The sequence below is a fragment of the Carassius auratus genome, chromosome 3 (assembly GCF_003368295.1).
Source record: "Carassius auratus strain Wakin chromosome 3, ASM336829v1, whole genome shotgun sequence".
In the NCBI taxonomy this organism is placed as follows: Eukaryota; Metazoa; Chordata; class Actinopteri; order Cypriniformes; family Cyprinidae; genus Carassius; species Carassius auratus.
Window position 1 is genome coordinate 24672317 of NC_039245.1, and position 19568 is coordinate 24691884.

Sequence of the window (19568 nt, forward strand, 5' to 3'; positions counted from 1 at the left end):
ATCTGAGCAGGATTAGAGGCTTCGGTGAGTCATGACGGTCAGGAGTGTTTGTGACTCATCTCCTGAAGGATAATGAACATCTCTCTACGCCTTGAGCCATGACACCCCCACCCCTCAAATTCCACAGTCCACCCTCACCGCCCTAACCTCACGCAGCCAGATCTTCATACTCACAATATCTGCCTCTCGCAGCGGGAGAGAAACATCATCAATGAATATTAATGACTCCGAGGTGGCAGCTGAGCACATCAATGCTACGTCAAAACCCCTTCTGATATGAACTGGAGAAAAGTGCAGAATCTTTCAGCAGCTTCCCAAATCTCATTCACCCTCACGCATTTTAATGACGTAGCTACTGAGAAGAGACTGATCTCATCCTCATGTGTTTTTCTTTCTATTGCGTGCATATTCAGACTTCTTAGTCCTCAGCTGCACCTTGGTGACTTTTGAATTCACTGAAATGTTCAGCCATTTCTTTCCGAATGCAATTATGGCAATAAACGAAATGCACATTAAGAAAGTGCAAAAGTGCATTTACTTTCAATTCACACTGTAATTTTTATATTGACTATACATGCCTGCAGTGACAGAGTGAATCAATAATACGTCTGTTTTGCCCGTCTTGATCAATAGTAATATAAGGCGTTATTATAGAAGACATTAATTCTGGTAGCTTCTACAGTGCTGCATACTAATCATGACCTCTCATTTTTGCTTCAGTTTCTGTCTAATCTTAGAAATGCAAGTATAAATAACAGATTATACAAATGATACATGCAATTGACAATTTGACAATGCTTGACAATGCTTTCAAAAAAAATAGTATGCAGGCAAGTCCTGTACAGTATATAGCATGAAAATGAATTCAGCTCAAATGTGGTTATATCAGGTAACAGGCAGACAAACAAATGATAGATAGACAGACAGACAGACAGACGGGGAGCCTCTGCACTGAAGTCGTGATTGTTTTGTGCAGCAGATATTTTTGAAACCCCTGTACTGCTCTGCGTCAGTGCTATTTGTGAGCATGTGCCCTCCTCCCGGCTCCAGGAAAAGCAAGAAAAGCTCAAGAGTGAAGGTTTTGTAAACATTGACTTATTCTCCTTCACTTTGTGTATCTTGTAGAATAGCAGGGAATTCACGTGGCCTGAAGGCAATAAGGCATCTTGTTGACTTTGAACGATGTCACTTTAAGATGAAACTGTGCCAAGGGGAATTTTTTTTTTATTAAAAATAATAATAACAAAACAAAAAAATATTGCATGCATATATACAGTATATGTAGTCTTAGTACACAACAGTAATAAGCTTAATATAAAATCTGCATTGCATTGTATCAAAGCAAACACAACCCCTCAACAGCAGCAAACCCGAACACCTGTGTCCATGTTTTCCAGAGGCATTCATGCTGTAATTGAGCTGTGCTTGTAAACTTCTTCTGTCTCGTATTGATTTATGGCAGACAGCTATTGTGACCCTCACTGTAATTTAGCAAATAACATGCATACAGGACATTTGTGCTGGGAAATAATACTTGAAACATCACAAAGCATCTATTTTAAAGAAAATAAATATACAGTTTTTTTGTTGTTTGACTCTGTTTGTCTTGATACACCACATCGGCTGGATGATTTGAATACAAGCTTATTGATTTACCATTATCTTCAATGGGAATGAAAAATCCATGGCTTTCTCTTTAAATAACCATCAAATGTGCTCAAGCAAATGTGCAGAGGGAATTACAGTGAACATGACATGTGATAGTGTTATCCAGTGTGAAAAACAAGATTTGGCCTTTGTAACTATTTGCTTACTTTTGAATACATTTTCTTATTTTCTAATTTAGTATTTTCTTTGGATGCTATTTGTGAGTGGCTTATGCGTCTAATCAAAGAAGTGATTAAAATGCATGTAAAAGGTATTCATTATTATACGTGTTCACTCAAAAAAGGCCTAAATCTAAGAATTATGTATTTGAATTGCATTTAAAATTTACATCCATCTCAATTATTTCGTTTTAACTCAAACTTAAACTTCATTCATCAGTGAAGCAGATGGGATTTCTGCACTCAAAAAAGGCATATTTTATAATTAAATATTTGCAAAAAAATTTAAGTGACGTGACATTCAGCCAAGTATGGTGACCCATACTCAGAATTCGTGCTCTGCATTTGACCCATCCGAAGTGCACACACACAGAGCAGTGAACACACACACACACACCCAGAGCAGTGGGCAGCCATTTAATTTATTTTATTTAAGTCATATTCTTAAAATGCATTTATTAAAATGCATAGAATCAGCAAAAAATCTATTCATTGTGAAAACAGTTCCATTCATTTAGTTAAAAAGTATGAATGGTTAATATATGGCTAATCATCAAACAGACAGTATCCGATAAAATGTATGAGATTAAAAGAAAGTGGATTTGATAAATATACTGTATGAATCCAATTATTGTGTATTTAAAACATTTCTTAAAAATCGTACCTGTTTCATTTATATATGATTGACAAATATGCATCATATTAAAGTAATAGTCGCAAAAATGAAAATCTGCTGGAAGTCATCTAAACAGATGAGAAATTTAGCATTACATGACCTACTCAACAATGGATCCTCTGCAGTGCATGGGTGCCGTCAGAACGAGAACCTAAAACAGCTAATAAAAACATTACAGTAATCCACAAGTAACACCACTCCAGACCACCAATTAATGTCTTGTGAAGCAAAAAGTTAAGTGTTTATAAGAAACAAATCCATCATTAAGACGTTTTTAACTTTAAACAGTTGCTTCCAGCTAAAATACTATTGTTTTATGCTTAAATTTTGCTACCATGCCAAGCAGGAAGCAACTTCATAGAGCTGGAAATATCTATTTTTTGTAGTTGTGCGCTATTGTAATTTTGCATGCCATAAAGCAAAACCGACATGTGATCTTAAAATGAACCCATTTGTCTCTTGTTTAAAAAAGGAAATTCTATTCTATTCTTGCTCAACATTTCCACATTCCTCATTGTAATTTAATCTGATTGTATCTTTTAAATCACAGTTTGAAACAAAACACCCCGCATCCAATCACCTGCGTGGGCTGCTCGTCATTCCCTGGCAGATTCCTACATGCCTGCATTTCCATATAGATGGATCACCACATTAAACTGCAATGCATTGTCCATTTGTTCGAGGTATTCTTTTGCTTCATCTTCCCTGGCACATCCACAATCTTTGTTTTATTATGTGTGTGATTGGATTCATCTCGTCCCGTGTGTATGTGCTATGTTGTAACATTGGCTTAATGGTCATCGGGTACCAAGACCTCAAGGCTGCTGTGTGAAATAGCCCAGACCCTGAGACCAGACAGTCATGTTTCTAATGGATTAAAAGGTTTTGTTACTCTAACTGTTTTCAGGTTGACTCAGTAATGTCAAACAATATTGAAACATTGCACAAAAGTTCTTCATATTGGAAGACGTTCTTCAGATCATTAAAATGTTCTTTGTACTAAGACTTTTTTTAAACTTATTTAAGCACAGTTTATTTAAAGGTTTTTTGGAGAACCTTAAATGATTGTTTTTAAGAGTGTAGTTCTGATACACAGAAGATATTTTGAAGAACATTTGGGTCCAAACAGCATTTGATCCCTTTGACTTTCAGTGTATGGACCAAACACAGACTTTTTCACAATAACTTCTTTTCGGGTTTGAATGACTTGATGGTCCCTTCTGAGGGATATTCCAAACCAAAATTAAAATAGTTTAAAACCATGCCATTTTAAACCTGTATGACTTCCTTCTGTGGAACATAAAAAAAGTCATTTTGAATTATATTGGTAACTAAACAGTTTTGGTTCCCATTGGGTTCCCATTGTTTTGTTTTTTTTATTTATACAAATGGGAACCGAAACTGTTTCTTCTAAATATCTTCTTTTGTGTTCCACAGAAGAAAGAAGGCCACACAAGTTTGGAATGACATGATTACCTATTTTTGGGTGAACTATCATTTTAAGCAGTTGTCTCCATTTTAACCACTTGTTGAATAGGAGAAACATGAGATATGAATATATGCCAGCATTAATCAAAATGCTGCTCAGCGTCTTTTATGCCTGCCAAACCAGCTCATATTAGGTGTCCCTCCTCTCTATACATCTTTACTGACAGTATGCAGTATTTTAGAATAAAGGCAGTCAGTGTAGATGGATGGATGAGACAGCATGCTTCGTTGCGTGATATAGTATTGACAGGTCAGCCACCACAGTCCTGCCGGATCCCTCTGCACCCTGGGGGACTCTGCTGTCTGTTTTGGACCCCCTCCCCCTCAGCCGACAATCCCAACCCCCTTCATGTGCTCTGGGGGTAGAGGAGCATGTGCCGTGGTACTTTCTGATGAGCAGACACCCCTACCAGCAATGTGCATAACAATGCCACAGAGAGCGCATCTTAATAATTCATAAAAGAAAGAAAATTAACACTATATTTTATCTGACCAATCGTGTAATAATTGAAAGATAATGGAATTTGAAGCTCGCAGCTCAGGGAGATGCATTCTGACTGCACTTGAAATGCTTTGCAGGGATAAAGAATAAATTGGAAACGACTTTCTGATGCAATCACATTTCTTTCTTAAGGCTTGTTATATGGTAAATCTCGATAATCATTGAATATAGCACCATTCTTTGAATGCTCATGTAAAGAAAGCTCATGTAACTTCTTCAGAAATGTATTTTCTGTCATATCGCATGCGGTTTTGATATCAGGTCATTAGGATACTGGGATTTAATGAGCTCCCACTGAGATGAGATAGACTGCCTGTAGGCCGCTCTCAACATTTTCTAATACTCTTCCAGCCCTCGACCAATCCTCTTCCATGACCCTTTATAGCGGGATAAAAGCAACGCTTGGCTGGGCAATGGAAGCTACACTTATAGTCTGGCACACACTGCTCTCTCTCTCTCTCTCTCTCTCTCTGTCAATCCCTTTCTTTCTTTAGCACTTAGGTGCCTGGCACTCAATATGTGGGACCCCTATTTTGGGTGTTCTGTGAATGAGTTTCCATAAATGGAAAAGCTCTGCAACAATCAGAGTTTAAGATCTCTTTGAGAGGTTTCCATCCAGTCAACTGTCTTTTGCTGCCAACCAGAGCACTCTTGAAATGGTTAAGGTCATTGTCATTATCATGAGCTGTGTCTGGAATTCCTGAGCACTTATGGTATACTCAATTTGTATAAATATATTCCTGGAAATATACTGCATCTGCTATGTTGGTATTATTCTTTGGAATTTAGGTTCTTTGACCTGTGACTTGTGAAAGTAATTCACTCAGGTTTTATGAAAAAAGTGCAAACAACTTTCTTGGTCCCCATAACTTGAAAAGATTCACTTCAACATAAAGGTTTCAAAAGGGGTTTTTTCATAGAAATGCCAAAGAATAACCAATTCAGGTTTTCAAAAGAACCTTTCAGTGGACAATTATTAAAAGAAACATTTGTTTTCTTGGTGTAACGATTATTTGAATGATTCCAATGAAGAACCTTTGTTTGTGTAGGCCTACTGTTTCATAAAAAGCCTATACTTAAGATATGCAAATTTAAAATTCTGCTTTTTGCTAATACTAAGTAATTTACTGCTTTTGATACAAAGTGATACAGATTTAACTGTCACTGATAATACGAAAAAATTCTTATCCATCTTGCAAAAAAGTATAGTGATGAACAGCACTAAATTTGATGGATGAAAGTGTGCAGCTCCTAAAGTGAATGTAGCATTGCAGTAGAAGTTGTAGTTAATGTATCCTATTTATTTTCTAATGCATGTTGTGCTGGGTGTAGCCTATATCAAGATGTGAGGTGAGGGGATTTTATAGGGTTAAATTTAAACTCATATTTCTAAAAATTAAACTTCAACTGTCATCGATATTGATATAATAGCAGGTGTAGACCAACCGTCGTTAATATATTCAACCATTTTCTACTGCCTGTTCCTACTGCAGCAGGGTGTGTTCAAATACAGCGCGAGGATCAATTTCTCTTCATCAAAACACAATTTTCGTCCATAAAATGTGTGACATATTGTGTTTTTGTGTGAACATTTCAGTGTGCAAATAGAGAACGTAATAAAACCCAAGAACCAGCTATATTTGCGCTTTCTCTTTCATGGCCATATATGGAGATTAGCTTGGCTGTTGACGCGCCAACCTCATTTTAACCCTTTAGTGCCTGAATTTTATTCGCTGGTAATAATCATAAAGATAAAGGTGTAATAATTGGTGCACTGTACATAATGCGTTTTAGGACTGACCTACCATTTAAAATCCTCAGTCGTGCGAAAATGTTCCTCATATTATAGTCTATAAAACTGAATACATTATAGGTGTTAATGCCTTCAGCTATTAATGCGCTATGTTGGCGTTCAACTGAGGAGCCTTTAATGGATCTAATTTACATGACAGATTTATAGGTGCATCCAGGTATTTTGTCTCTGTGTGCTTCCTCCCGGCAATGCTTTTAATTTAAGCTAATAATGTACGCTGCTGGGGGTAAACGAGTGGTTGATTTGCCTGTAAGGTGTCTTTAATAGAACAACTCGTTTACATGACATGTTCAGAGGTGTAAATATAGGCGTTTAATCTCTGGTTCCTGAGTATTTTGGCATCACGTTTAGTTATTAATTATTATTGATTGTTTATTGGAAATGAAAAAGGACTAGAATTGCTTCAATAGTAACCTATATAATGCAGATTTAGAAACAATCTCAACCTGTTTCTAACACGTTATACATCGAAAAAAATACATTCTTTTTGGTATGAAATGCATTACAGCCTAAATGTGATAGATAGATAGATAGATAGATAGATAGATAGATAGATAGATAGATAGATAGATAGATAGAGACCTGTATTCATGCATATTTTTCAAGTTCATAGTTACAGCAAGCAGCAACGTTACACACAGACACACACACACACACACACACACACACACACACACACAGACACACACACACACACACACACACACACACACACACACACACACTATGTCTGGTGCACTATCCTTAGACTCTCCATAGACGTAAATGGTTTTTATACTGTACAAACTGTATTTTCTATCACCCTATACACCAACCCTACACCTAAACCTACCCCCCACAGGAAACTTTCTGCATTTCTACAATCTCAAAAAAAACTAATTCTGTTTGATGCTTTGCACCCATGGGGACCTCAATTTAGGTCCCCACGGTGACACAAGTCCCTATGAGTTGGAGTGTATTCAGGTTTAAGTCCCCACCAGTGTACAAAAACCTGTAACACACACACACTCACACACACTACAGCTTTATATTCTGCATTTGGCACAGTTCTCAACCTCCCCTCCTCGCGCGCTGACGTCACGCGCCTGCCTTGTCTTATTATTGCATGAACTATTTTCTGTAGTAGCAGCACCAGTGAGCTTTTCCCGGTGCCCGCCGCTTAACGTGGAGACAAATACGAGAGAGAGAGAGAGAGAGAGAGAGGGGAAGAGGAGGGGTGCGGGACAAATTAATCTTGGGCCACAGCGGTGGCACAACGCGAGACGGCAAAGCGTTGCAGCGAAGATTGTATTTTGCTCGTTCGCTGGAAACGGGCGGCGGACACGGGATGGATCTACCTGCCGTCGGGGAGCATGTATTCGCGGTGGAGGGCATCGAAAAGAAGCGTCTACGGAAGGTAAAACTGCCGCTAACTAGAATGACTGTGCGTAATGGTGCGGAGGATATATCTGTTGTTCCTGTCCCCAACGCGTGTTCGTTGTTTTTCAGGGCAGAATCGAGTATCTGGTGAAGTGGCGAGGATGGTCAGCCAAGTGAGTGTTTAATTGGTTTATAAGCGTTATTTTTAGACACATTAACAGTAAATGCCGAGCAATGTTGTTCTTGAACGCCCGGAGTCCTACATTGGTTGTGCGCTGCATGGGCTGTTTTCACGGATTCCATCACAAATTTTACGCGACTGAATGTCATCATAATGACATTTTACTTTACGTGATAAAATAAGCTCAAATATATATTTGCTTGCATTATCAGTAGGCTACAAATGTGTGTGTGTTTTTTTTCGCGCAGTACTCTGTAAAAATAGCCTATATTTTACGCAACCCTTGTTGAATTTACCATATGGTTTTCTACATTTTCATATTCTCTCGTCAATATTACAGATATAACACATGGGAACCCGAGGAAAACATTCTTGACCCGCGCCTTCTCGTGGCTTTCCAAAACAGGTGAGACGAGGGACGCAGAACTGAACTTGTGGTAATGACCATATATGGTCACGGGAGGCGGGGCCAAGTCCCTGCACAGCGCAGCAGAGGATTAATGGTTGCCCCACGGGTCAGGTCTGACTGCTACAAAGACTCTCTTGATGTTTGCCTTTTATCCAGTTTTGGAAACACCCCATTGTTATCACCAGTGCTAGTCCTACAAAATGAATGTGCCATTGTATATTGACCAAATAAAGATTTAATTTTCTTCCTGTCAGGGTAGTGGTTCTCAAACCAGGGGGCCATAACCATCTGGAGGCCCCATTAACCACATTAAACTTTCAAAGGGGCTTGGTGGTGACATATATATGAATGAAACTTCTGTAATCAGAAACATTTATTGATAATATACATTTCAGAAGAAAATAAAACTTAATATTGTCTTGAGTGAGCAAGTTTGATATCAGCACTGAAAATAACTAAGCTTTAGAACAACTTGGATCAAATAATATCATACATTCCTATATGAAAAATACATCAGTAGCAGTGTTCTCTGGCATACCCCTATGAATGCACTCATGTCTATGATCTAATCTGCTGTCAGTGGTTTTGTGATGTTCACACACCCCTTTCTGTGTGCACTGTTCTGTTCTGAAGATAAAAATATGAGTATCAAAGCATTCCAGAAACTCAAGGAAAAGACTTGTTAAGTTTAGATAGCAGTTTTCGCAAGATGTTTCTGGAGTTGCATTCAGTGGTTAAGCTGCACTAGAAGACTGAGAGTGTCATGTTACTCACTGTGCTCTTGTCTTGTGTAACCTGCTGATTAAAGGGATCGACTCGACTGTGGCTTGTGATCTGAATGTTGCACTAATGTTGATAAGTACACTCTTGAAATTAAATGCTCCAAAAGTTTTTCACAGCAGTGCCACAAAAGAATCATTCAGGGTTCCCCAAACAACATTTCCTTGAAAATTCCTAAATAACCATTTTCTTGGTGTGAAGGACATTTTAATAAAGTAAAGAACCTCTTGTACAATGGAAAGCTTCCATGGATTTTAAAGTTCTTAATGGAACTGTAATAAAGAACGGTTAATTTCAAGAGTGAATGAGGATATTGGTTCTATTACACATGAATGGGTTAATGAATTAAGCATTTTAACACTGCAGTTTTACTTTTTCTCAAACCCAACCGTAAGTTGAATATCCAGTGTGTTGTGTTAAAAATAGTGAATTTATGTATATATTTTATGCATTGTTTTCAGAGAAAGGCAGGAGCAAATGGTGGGATATCGCAAAAGAGGGCCTAAACCCAAAAACCCTCTTGTCCAGGTATTTTGTTATTCCAATTGCAGTTTTTCCAATTGCAATGCATCAGCTGGCAATATTTTTTTGTCAACACATATTCTCTCTTTGTACCAGCTTCCTGCATTTGCTCGTAGATCAAGCATCCTGGGTGGTCTTCAGGACACATCATTGGATGAGGAAAACCAGCCCAAAGTGGAGCCCCTCCAGCTCCACTGCTCACGGCCGCAGCACTACCAGCTGAACAGCAAAAAACACCACCAGTACCAGCCCAGCTGCAGGGAGATCTCCATAGAACAAAATGTGAGTGGGAAAAAGAAGCACTTCTACCAGCTGAACAGCAAGAAACATCATCACTACCAGCCGGACCCCAAGATGTACGACACCCCACTCACAGGACCCAATGAGGTCAGGGTTCAAGACCCTTCCAGCAAAGTTTGGAACCTCCCTCCAGCATTGCAACAGAAGTGGATTAGGAACAAAGATACCAGCTGCCTGAGTAAAGTGAAAGATCTGTCTATCGAGCTCAAGAGCCTGCCGGATAATGCTGACAAAGCGGAGCGGGCACTTAAGACGAACACCAAAGAGTTTGCTCTTCCTAACGGCATCAGAAGCAAGATGAAAATAATCAAGAACAAAAACAAAAACGGACGAATTGTGATAGTAATGAGCAAATACATGGACAAAGGTGTGCATTCATCTAAAGTAAAAAACAAGGATGTTTCTCAAGTGGAAACGCAGCACAATGAGGAATCTACACTGAATAATAAGGACAATCTTTCTGATGGTGAAACTTCAGAAGGCCGTGAGAATGGCACTGCTGAGAACACTAACACTTTTTCTTCTTCTAGTGAATGCATTCATGAAAACTCCATCAAAATGGCTGAACTTTCAAAAGCTACATCTACAGAGACTGAACAAACAGTGATGTATATATGCAACCAACCAAACTCCTCTCCCATGGAAGCAGAGAAGGCCCCCCCATCCCACATGGACACCAAACTCAATCAGCGCAAGAGGAACCTCTCAGAACCCATTGAGGACGTGAGAAACTGTAAGCAGTTCATCAGCTCCAGGATTATACACACCAACAGTGTACAGGATTATGCACCAAACACCATGCTTTCATCCCCTCAGAGAGAACCTATAGACCTGCATTACAGAGGCTGCCTTGCCAGCAGAGCCTACAGTTATGACTTAAGCGACACCAGTCCTGAAGAGCCTATTGACCTGAGCTGTGGTCCAACCAAAACTCTTAAACAGTTTCCCACAGCGGAGAAGGTTTCAGGAAGCTCAGTGCAAGTGGAGAATACAAACAACCATTTTAAACCATTTGTGGGTAACGTTATCATCACTGATATCACTACGAACTGCGTAACCGTGACCTTTAAGGAATACGTTCATGGATAATGACTACAATTCACTGGACTGTAATTTGTTCATTTGAACCAGCTCAAAGTTGATTCATGTCAGATGCACTAATCGTAACCATTCCTGATAATGTGGAGACGTTTAAGCAAGACGTTAAACCTATATATATATATATAGAGAGAGAGAGAGAGAGAGAGAGAGAGAGAGAGAGTTTGTTTAGATGTTTGTTTTCTAATGCATAAAACTGAGATGGTTGGCATTTTGGTTGGCATATAAAATCCCATCAGTGTATAGTGTGTGTAATATTGTTTATAAAGCTTTTGAATTTTAATGCTACCTGAGGAAATATAGCGGCCTGTGGGAGAAAGCACACTGCTGGAATTGAAGATTTCGTTGAAGATTGATGTTGACATTGTATATGAATGTACCTTTAAAAAGTATATTTTAGTTGACTGAATTTCGAGATGTTGTTGGCCTGTGAGGTCTTCCTGTGCAATGCTAGATAAACAACTGGATTGTTTGGTGTTCACTCTTTGTAAGAAGTTTAAAGGGATAATTCACCCAAAAATTAAAATTAGATGTTTATCTGCTTACCCCCAGGATTTTCAAGACGTAGGTGACTTTGTTTCTTCAGTAAAACACAGACTAATTTTTTTTTTAACAAACCGTTGCAATCTGTTAGTCATATAATGGAAGTAAATGGGAATCACGGCTAAAACATACAATAAAAGAACATATACCAAACCAAATTAAACCCTGCGGCTCGTGACGATACACTGATGTGTAAAGACACAAAACGATTGGTCTGTGCAAGAAACTAAACAGTATTCACGCAATGTCCGAACTTTTAAAACTTTCCTGAGTGCGTTCTCAAGCAGCAGGCGCATAAGGTGTCTTCTTCTTCTTGCTTTATAGTGGATTGCAGACTTATAAGTGCATTACTGCCCTCTATCTATCAAATGGACCATTGACACTCTATCTACAATCTCAATTAGGAGTGTCAGTCATCTTGGATGTCCTGGGGGTTAGCAGATAAACATCAAATTTTCATTTTTGGGTGACCTACCCCTTTAAGTTGCACTTTATCATCTCCTGGATCTCTTTTGTTAATAAATTCAGTTTAAAAACTCAGTAAAGGCTGTTTAACCTTGCAGAATAACTTGTAATAATAATCTGTAACAGCAGTATGACTGTGGTCAGAGATCACCAGAACATGCAAACTGTTATATATGGCCAGAAAGCACATGTAAGATTGATTATAGATTTTGTATGTATTGGAATTAATTTACAGTCAATGCAATGTAATGTACAGTATGTAATGTACAAATTACACAGTTATGCCTAACTGAGTAAGGCCATTTATATGCATAATGGCATGTAAACTTTGAATTTTCAGTTTGAAGATGCTTCCTAAATCAATATTAAACTCTGTAAAAAAAAAAATAAATAAACGTGAATGATTTGTTTTATAATGTGTCATTGATATTTTTTTTTATTCCATTTTTTCTGATCAAACCGAGCACAAGAATGGGGTAGAAAGGGGATTTAAGTGATTTTGAATGTGGAATGGTTGTTAGTGACAGACGGGCTGGTCTGAGTAGACAATGTGTTCACTTTACTCTCAATCCAATAGAGCAGCTTTGAGATGTGGAGGAACGAGAGATTCACATCATGGATCTGCAGCCAACAAATCTGCAGCAACTGAGTGATACTTTCATGTCAATATGGACCAAAATCTCTGAGGAATGTTTCCAACACCTTGTTGAATCTATACCATGAAGAATTAAGGCAGTTCTGAAGGTAAAAAAGGGTCCAACCCAGTACTAGCAAGGTGTACCTAATAAAGTGAACAGTGAGTGTATTTGATCAATTTAAATGTTTCCTTATATTTTAGAGACTCTAATAAATTAGAGCAATTTAGCAATGCTGCCTCCTAGGTGCAGGACCATGTTAATAAAGCACCATATCTGTCTTATATTGACCAGAAAACAACAACATCATCCTGCTGCCCTGATTTGGCTCCTATAAACAATTCATGGAAAGTTATTTTTTTTACTATACATAGTCGTTGTATTAAAGTAAAATAAATGTAGGTCATCTTTCTGTGTGAGTCAGCTAAATCCATCTACTGTTTGTCAAGAAGATCTTAAAAAAATAACACATTTTCCTATTTATATATGATCAGGAAAAGTGGCATGGATCCATATATTATAATGAGCTGTCCCAGTGTTAGATGTAGATGTTGGTATTATAATTTTGTATTAAATAATATGTAAGATATAATAATACATTTATTTATACATCAATGAGAGAGGAGGTTCATAAATGTTCTGCTTTACTATTATATTATATTATATTATATTATATTATATTATATTATATTATATTATATTATATTATATTATATTATATTATATTATATATTATTATATATTATTATATATTAGGCTATGTGACCTGTTTTCCATAGGGAAACATGAAATGTAAAAAAGAAAATTTGCTCAAAGTAACAATTTTAAATTAAATTAATAAAGAAATTACTATCATATTCCTCCTAATTTATCTCTCTCTCTCTCTCTCTCTCTAACTTGAATTTAATTTAGGTTATCAGAAGATAAAATATTTTTTAAATATGTTGTATGTCAGCTGGATTAAAAAAACACTTCGGGACTAAGGCTAATATATATATATACATATATATATATATATATATATATATATATATATATATATATATATATATATATATATATATATATATATATATATATATATATATATATATATATTGCCTCCGTTTCGACTGTTTTATTTAAGAATCTGAATATTTGTATGACTGTTTAAAATAACGATGGATTATTTGAATTAGCACAGACACTAAAAAAAACAGCTATTAATTTAGCCTACTATTCAATTTAAGTGAACAAATTGTCGCTCTTTTTGACTGAATTTCTGAGATTTCTTATCGTCATAAAATAGGCTATGGTATTTTTACTCGATAAAACGGGTAAAGAATTAGATTTTTTTTAATAATAATAGTAATAAGTAACGAGGATTTTTTTTTAGATTAATTTTAATTCATTGAATCGAAACAAATAACAAAACATGGCGTTAAATAAAACAAGATAATTTCCTAAATTTGTTATTATCCGTTGCATCGAATGATTTGGACAAAAATCGAATTAATCTTTCAAATCAAATAATTCAAATAAAAGATTAGTTGCTGTATGTCAGAGAGCGGGTCATTTCCATTTCAAAGCTGAGGGCAATTTAGAATTAAAATTCCACACGACAGTAAAATATAATTTCATAACAGAAAAAAACAGGCTATTGACAGAATATGTTTTTAATATGACTTGACAGTCAAACGACTGACTTCATTAAAAATAATAAACTGGGCTACAAGAAAATGTGTTTTTTGTCCGAAGCAGATTTTTTTGTTTTAAAATAGGCTAATTCTCATTATTTATCAATTTCTTGAGAAAGAAAGAAAGAAACTATTTTTTTAATCTTTTCATCTTCATCTTTAAAATCCTAAAATCGTTTAAGAATGCTAAGAGCGTTCTGGTTTATAATTTGCACAATATTGCAAAATTACGCTCCAGTAGGCTAACACTTAGCCTTACTAGATTTATCTTGCCTCAATGGGAAGAGTCGCATCGGGCAGGGTAAAATATCGACACGATAGGCCTAGGCTATCGATATATCTGTGGAATTAGGCTATCATTTATAAAGTTGATTTATAGCCTAAAAGTGGATTTATGACCAGCCCCAAAATCGTTATGTAGGCTAGCCTATTTACGTATTTTATTTTTTATTTTACTATTATTATTATTTCGTTATCTGTTTTGAATTTAAACATTTTTTTCTGTAATTTGGGATGTCATGTCGTGGAGGGGAATATATGGAGGCACAGATTTGCGTTTCGTGCAGGTTTAAATTAAAGAATGGCGAATCTTGACGCAAAGGAAAGTCCCATTAAATTTCCGTAAACATGCGACTAATACGGGACTCATCAAAACGCCATGACTGCAGTCACTCTAGACTAGTATTTGAAATAAACACTACATATTTGTTTCCCAAACAGCACTCATAAATGACACTTCTACGTGCACGCGCGTCCTCTAGTTCAGGCGCGTTTGACTCCTCCTCCCCGACTCCAGCTCCAATCACACAGCAGGTGCCATGGTAACCGTTTAGAACGTGATGACGTCTCCGCTGAGAGACTATTATGGGCTATCGAGGATTATTCAGGGAGAGGGCTGAGGTGAAAAAAAATTGCTGCGAGGTAGAAGTAAATATGGAGCTCTCAGCCGTCGGGGAGCGGGTCTTCGCCGCCGAATCCATCATTAAACGGCGCATTAGGAGAGTAAGTCTTCCCAGCCTGCTCGTCGGGGCCTCGGCGCTGTTACAGAGGCGTCTGGTTATTTGTTAATGCCCGCTCAAGTGACATGTTAAACGCGATAGGTTAGCCTAGCAGCGTTAGCTTGCTAATTTGAGTCTCCCTTTGCTTTTGCCCGCAGGGTCGGATGGAGTATCTGGTCAAATGGAAGGGCTGGTCTCAAAAGTGAGTGGTAATGACACGTTAACGGCAGGTGTTGCAACGGAAGGAACGGTTTCGGGCTCCCCGAGCTCGCTGAGTGTTAGCACGGCTGAAGCGGGGACTGTGTAACGGGGCTCCGGTGAACGTTAGCTGACAAGGCCAGTGATGGGAGGCAGTCGAGATGCAACGTTCAAAAAGCATTATTAGCTGGAAAAGACACGAATATACAGAATATGCATCCGTTTATATATGTAGCAATAAATATTATACATGCACATACAAAATCTCTTGAAATAAGTGATGCAAAATGCACCTATTAGTAATAAATGTGTAAAAAGTTAACTGTGTAAACATGATTTTGGACGTTCTTGTGTGCGGATAATTGAACATGCAATTATTGGTGCAGATACAGCACCTGGGAACCCGAGGAGAATATTCTGGATGAGCGTCTTTTCGCTGCTTTTGAAGAAAGGTAAACGTTTCTTCGTTATTTCTTTAATCGCAGTAGACCGATTAAATATTTTTGCCTTTTTAAAATGGCTTTCTCAGCCTTGTTTTCTTTATTTTTTTTTATTTGCAGAGAGCGTGAGAGGGAGATGTATGGGCCAAAAAAGAGAGGCCCTAAACCAGAAACTTTTTTAATGAAGGTGAAAGAATTATATATTACTTAAAACTATTTTTTTAGTGAACTTGCATGTTTAATTTTTCAAAGGTTTTTTTTTTTTTTTGGCTTTCTTTTTAGTGCATTGATTTTTACTTGTTCTCTTGCAGTTTAATGCATTGAAACCGTGGTATCATGTTGCTGTACTTTTTTTTTTATAGGCAAAAGCTAAAGCAAAAGGCAAAAACTTTGAGTTCAGACAGGAAATGTCTCGAGATTTGCATGTGTCATTCCCGGTAGCCGAACCGGTTGTGACACCCAGAGCACGTGAGGGACTGCGGACAGTCGTGCCAACGATTTTTCCTCCGAGCACCATCAACAGAGGCGAAAGTGTCCGTGTGCGTCCACCGGACCCTGAGAGAGACCCACTGATGCATGGGATGCTGGTACAACGCCCGCTGGATTTTGCCAGCTCACCAAAAAAGCGAGGACCAAAGCCAAAATTGCGTCCAGGAGGTTCATCCACCGAAGGGGTTAAAAGAAAGGCAGATGAACCATTATCTTATCGACCTTCCAAATCTGAGAGATTGGGAGAGACTTCGAACTGTGATGTCACCCAATTAACCAAGAAGTTTCAAGCAGAATCCAGCCACGTTCAAAAGCAAATGGGAAGCAGGTCAAGTGATGTAAAGTTCACACATGGTGGCACCATCTTAAAAGCTGGGCTTGGTGTTTTGGGACCTCAACGGAAGGACAGCCCAAGTGGTGCCATAAAGCACTCCAAAATGAAACATCCTCCCAAAAGCAATCTATTTCGATCCACCGATCAAACCAGAGAGCAGTTGTCTCTGAGTTTTATAGACGAAACCGATCAGTCCTGGTTGCCTTGTTTGAAGAATATGGAGAAAATAGTTGTTACTGACGTAACAAGTAACTCTTTGACTGTAACCATAAAAGAGAGTTCAACGGACAAAGGTTTCTTCAAAGAAAACAGATGATGTGATTTTAGTTACTGTATGTCTATACAATATTGTAATCAAATTAGAAACCACCTACATTTCTATATCATTTCTAGTTTATAAATGTAAAGTCTTGCGATCATGCACAAAATGCAAAAAAAAAAGTATATAGTTTATGTTTGGCCTACATTTGCATTTTCTATGAAAATGAAGTTTATTTTTCTATTACCCAGATTTTATGTAACGTATACCAGTTGGTTCTTTCTTTTGGTTGCCTTCTTCAGCTTTATTATGAATGTAGGTTTTAGAGGCTGTAAACGCATATTAACGTTTCAACTTAATGCACCTTTTTAAGGGATATATTGTAAGTCCCTCTTTTATGAACTTCTGGTATTTTTCTGGTTAGATTTTGTATATATTTGAAGGTCCAAACAGTAGTTTCTATTAAAGCACACCCTTTAAAAAGAGTGAAGGGAAATGCTGCAGTAACATTCAAACCCGTATAGGCTCAGTTTAGGCCTAAATATTTAAGGCACAATTATGTAGGCTTTAGAATCGTATTTCGTTATTTTTCGTTTTTCTATTGAACTTATAATTGATGTGGATGTTAAAATTTCAATATAAAGCTGCTTTACGATTCTTTTGCCATTCAAAAACGAAATTGATGTCGTACAAATAATTTCTAAACTTGCGGAATACTTCAGTGAGCTCGAAGCCTGTTTAAGTGATGAAAATAAACATTTTAATAAAATTAAACGATGTTAACCCGTTTAAGTAACGGTGGAGAGTAAATAAGAGTTCAGTATTTTTGCAGAGAGTCAATGTGTATCAAATCGAAAATAAAAGTGTAATTTATCTATGTAGAATTGATTCAAAACATGTTGCTCACGCATAATGATTAAAAGTTAATCATTTTCATGCTTGTACATCATTTCTACCTGGCCTTATATTTTGTGTATCATTTAATTAACAATTATTTTTTTTACAAATATCGGAAAGCCTTTTTTAATCGGGGATAAATTACAGACTGCGTGCCTGTAAGCAAAGTCTAAAATAAATGGTAAACCGATATATATAATATTTTAAACCGCATGTCGGCATATTTTGTTCATCTTAAATAAAAATCATTCGTCGTAGCTCAGATATTCACTCTGTTTCAAACTTATTTCTAATATATAATTTATTATACATAAAATAACATAATATTAACATTATATGTTATATTTTATACATTTTATTATTAAGAATAATACGCCACCGTATAAGTGTCGTATAGCGAATAATAATTAATCAATTCCGTAGGCTATTTCTATTTTTAAAGATCTCTAATGAAAGAAATCAATTCAGATTAAGGTGTTTGATGTGTCAACAAACTCCACTATTATTTTGTCAATATTTTTCAATAATTGCAAAAATACAAACGCTAAAATTAATTTCATTAGAGGCGTGATTTCAAATTGAATGTCGTGTTTTCTAGGCCTAATAGTGAGATCTTGTTGAGGAAGTTCAGTTCACCAAAAGCCACAAGATGTCGCCGTGAACTTGATACAGCAGATATGTATTCCTTTTAATAATCCCTTTAATTCCGTCTATCACTGATATACTGTGATTTTTGCTTCAAAATGAAATATTGAAAAACCCACAGGGCGTATAACTAACAGTCCCAGACTGCTCGATGTGTCAAAGGTCCCTGTTTGTACTGTAGCCCAGATTTCATTGGTTTAATTTGGAATCATCTGTGTTTTGTGTTTTAGAATTCAAATGTAAAATAAACATCTGAGACATTAAGATGTCAACACTTAACACTGAAATAAATTTTAAAATAATTCTAATGTTTTGAGTTTTTGAATTATTTTATTTTATTTTTTTTAAGAAAAACTGCGCTATTTATTGAACCGCAACAAATGTCTTTTAAATCTAACAATATCTTAGCTTTTTTGCACTCTAAAAACGGCTGGGTTATTTTTTTAACCCAAAATGTTGGGTTGAGTATGTTGGGTCATTTTGTTGGGTTATTTTATTTCTTTTTAAACACTTTTGGGTAGTTTCAATTTACCAGGTGTTGGGTTAAACCTGCTGGGTTGCGTCGCTGGGTTGTTTCAGGCCAGCGCTGGGTTATTTAACGCGCCTTGAAGATGTTTAAATCGCTCCCCAACTGTCACTTTGGAAGAACAACGGGGCAAAGCCACGGCTTTCAACTGTTTTAAGGTAAGTTTATTTAATTTTTTCTTTAATAATTATTTTAAATTGGCAGAATTATAACTTTTTTTGCGCAAACAATACTGTTAAACGTCTAACAGTTACAGGCCAACATTATTTACGTTAAATGATGAACTGTTCACCTCAAACGGCCAACCTACGTTACGTGACTCGAATAATCATGTTAAGATATCTGAGACGACATATTAATACAGTTTTTATTAAGTTTCAGACAGTGACGGATGGCTGAAATATGCGAATAACTGTGAAAATAGAGGAAAAAGTAGTTTCTGACACTGAAAAGCGAATTTGACATTTAAGTGAGTCAAATGAGTTCAAAAAGTGAATACGACATTCTGC

General features: G+C 36.8%; 2 protein-coding genes across 2 annotated transcripts; both read left to right on the forward strand.

Moving 5' to 3' along the window:
* The first annotated feature begins 7410 nt into the window (after positions 1 to 7410).
* Positions 7411 to 11434, forward strand: LOC113052031 (E3 SUMO-protein ligase CBX4). Its single transcript, XM_026216288.1, has 5 exons — positions 7411 to 7701; positions 7794 to 7837; positions 8186 to 8251; positions 9496 to 9562; positions 9653 to 11434. The coding sequence occupies exons 1-5, from the start codon at positions 7633 to 7635 to the stop codon at positions 10943 to 10945; spliced, it is 1539 nt and encodes a 512-aa protein (XP_026072073.1). The 5' UTR covers positions 7411 to 7632; the 3' UTR covers positions 10946 to 11434.
* A 3686-nt stretch (positions 11435 to 15120) lies between these two features.
* On the forward strand, positions 15121 to 18841 carry cbx8a (chromobox homolog 8a (Pc class homolog, Drosophila)). Its single transcript, XM_026216302.1, has 5 exons — positions 15121 to 15275; positions 15430 to 15473; positions 15856 to 15921; positions 16030 to 16096; positions 16272 to 18841. The coding sequence occupies exons 1-5, from the start codon at positions 15138 to 15140 to the stop codon at positions 17046 to 17048; spliced, it is 1092 nt and encodes a 363-aa protein (XP_026072087.1). The 5' UTR covers positions 15121 to 15137; the 3' UTR covers positions 17049 to 18841.
* The last annotated feature ends 727 nt before the right edge of the window (positions 18842 to 19568 follow it).

Excerpts from the sequence above, each read along its gene's own strand:
- cbx8a (XM_026216302.1), top strand. The coding sequence starts at position 15,138 with ATGGGCTATCGAGGATTATTCAGGGAGAGGGCTGAGGTGAAAAAAAAT. Across the intron at positions 15,276-15,429 it reads TTAAACGGCGCATTAGGAGA|GGTCGGATGGAGTATCTGGT; the intron begins GTAAGTCTTCCC and ends TTTTGCCCGCAG. Across the intron at positions 16,097-16,271 it reads CAGAAACTTTTTTAATGAAG|GCAAAAGCTAAAGCAAAAGG; the intron begins GTGAAAGAATTA and ends TTTTTTTTATAG.
- LOC113052031 (XM_026216288.1), top strand. The coding sequence starts at position 7,633 with ATGGATCTACCTGCCGTCGGGGAGCATGTATTCGCGGTGGAGGGCATC. Across the intron at positions 7,838-8,185 it reads TGGCGAGGATGGTCAGCCAA|ATATAACACATGGGAACCCG; the intron begins GTGAGTGTTTAA and ends TCAATATTACAG. Across the intron at positions 8,252-9,495 it reads CTCGTGGCTTTCCAAAACAG|AGAAAGGCAGGAGCAAATGG; the intron begins GTGAGACGAGGG and ends CATTGTTTTCAG.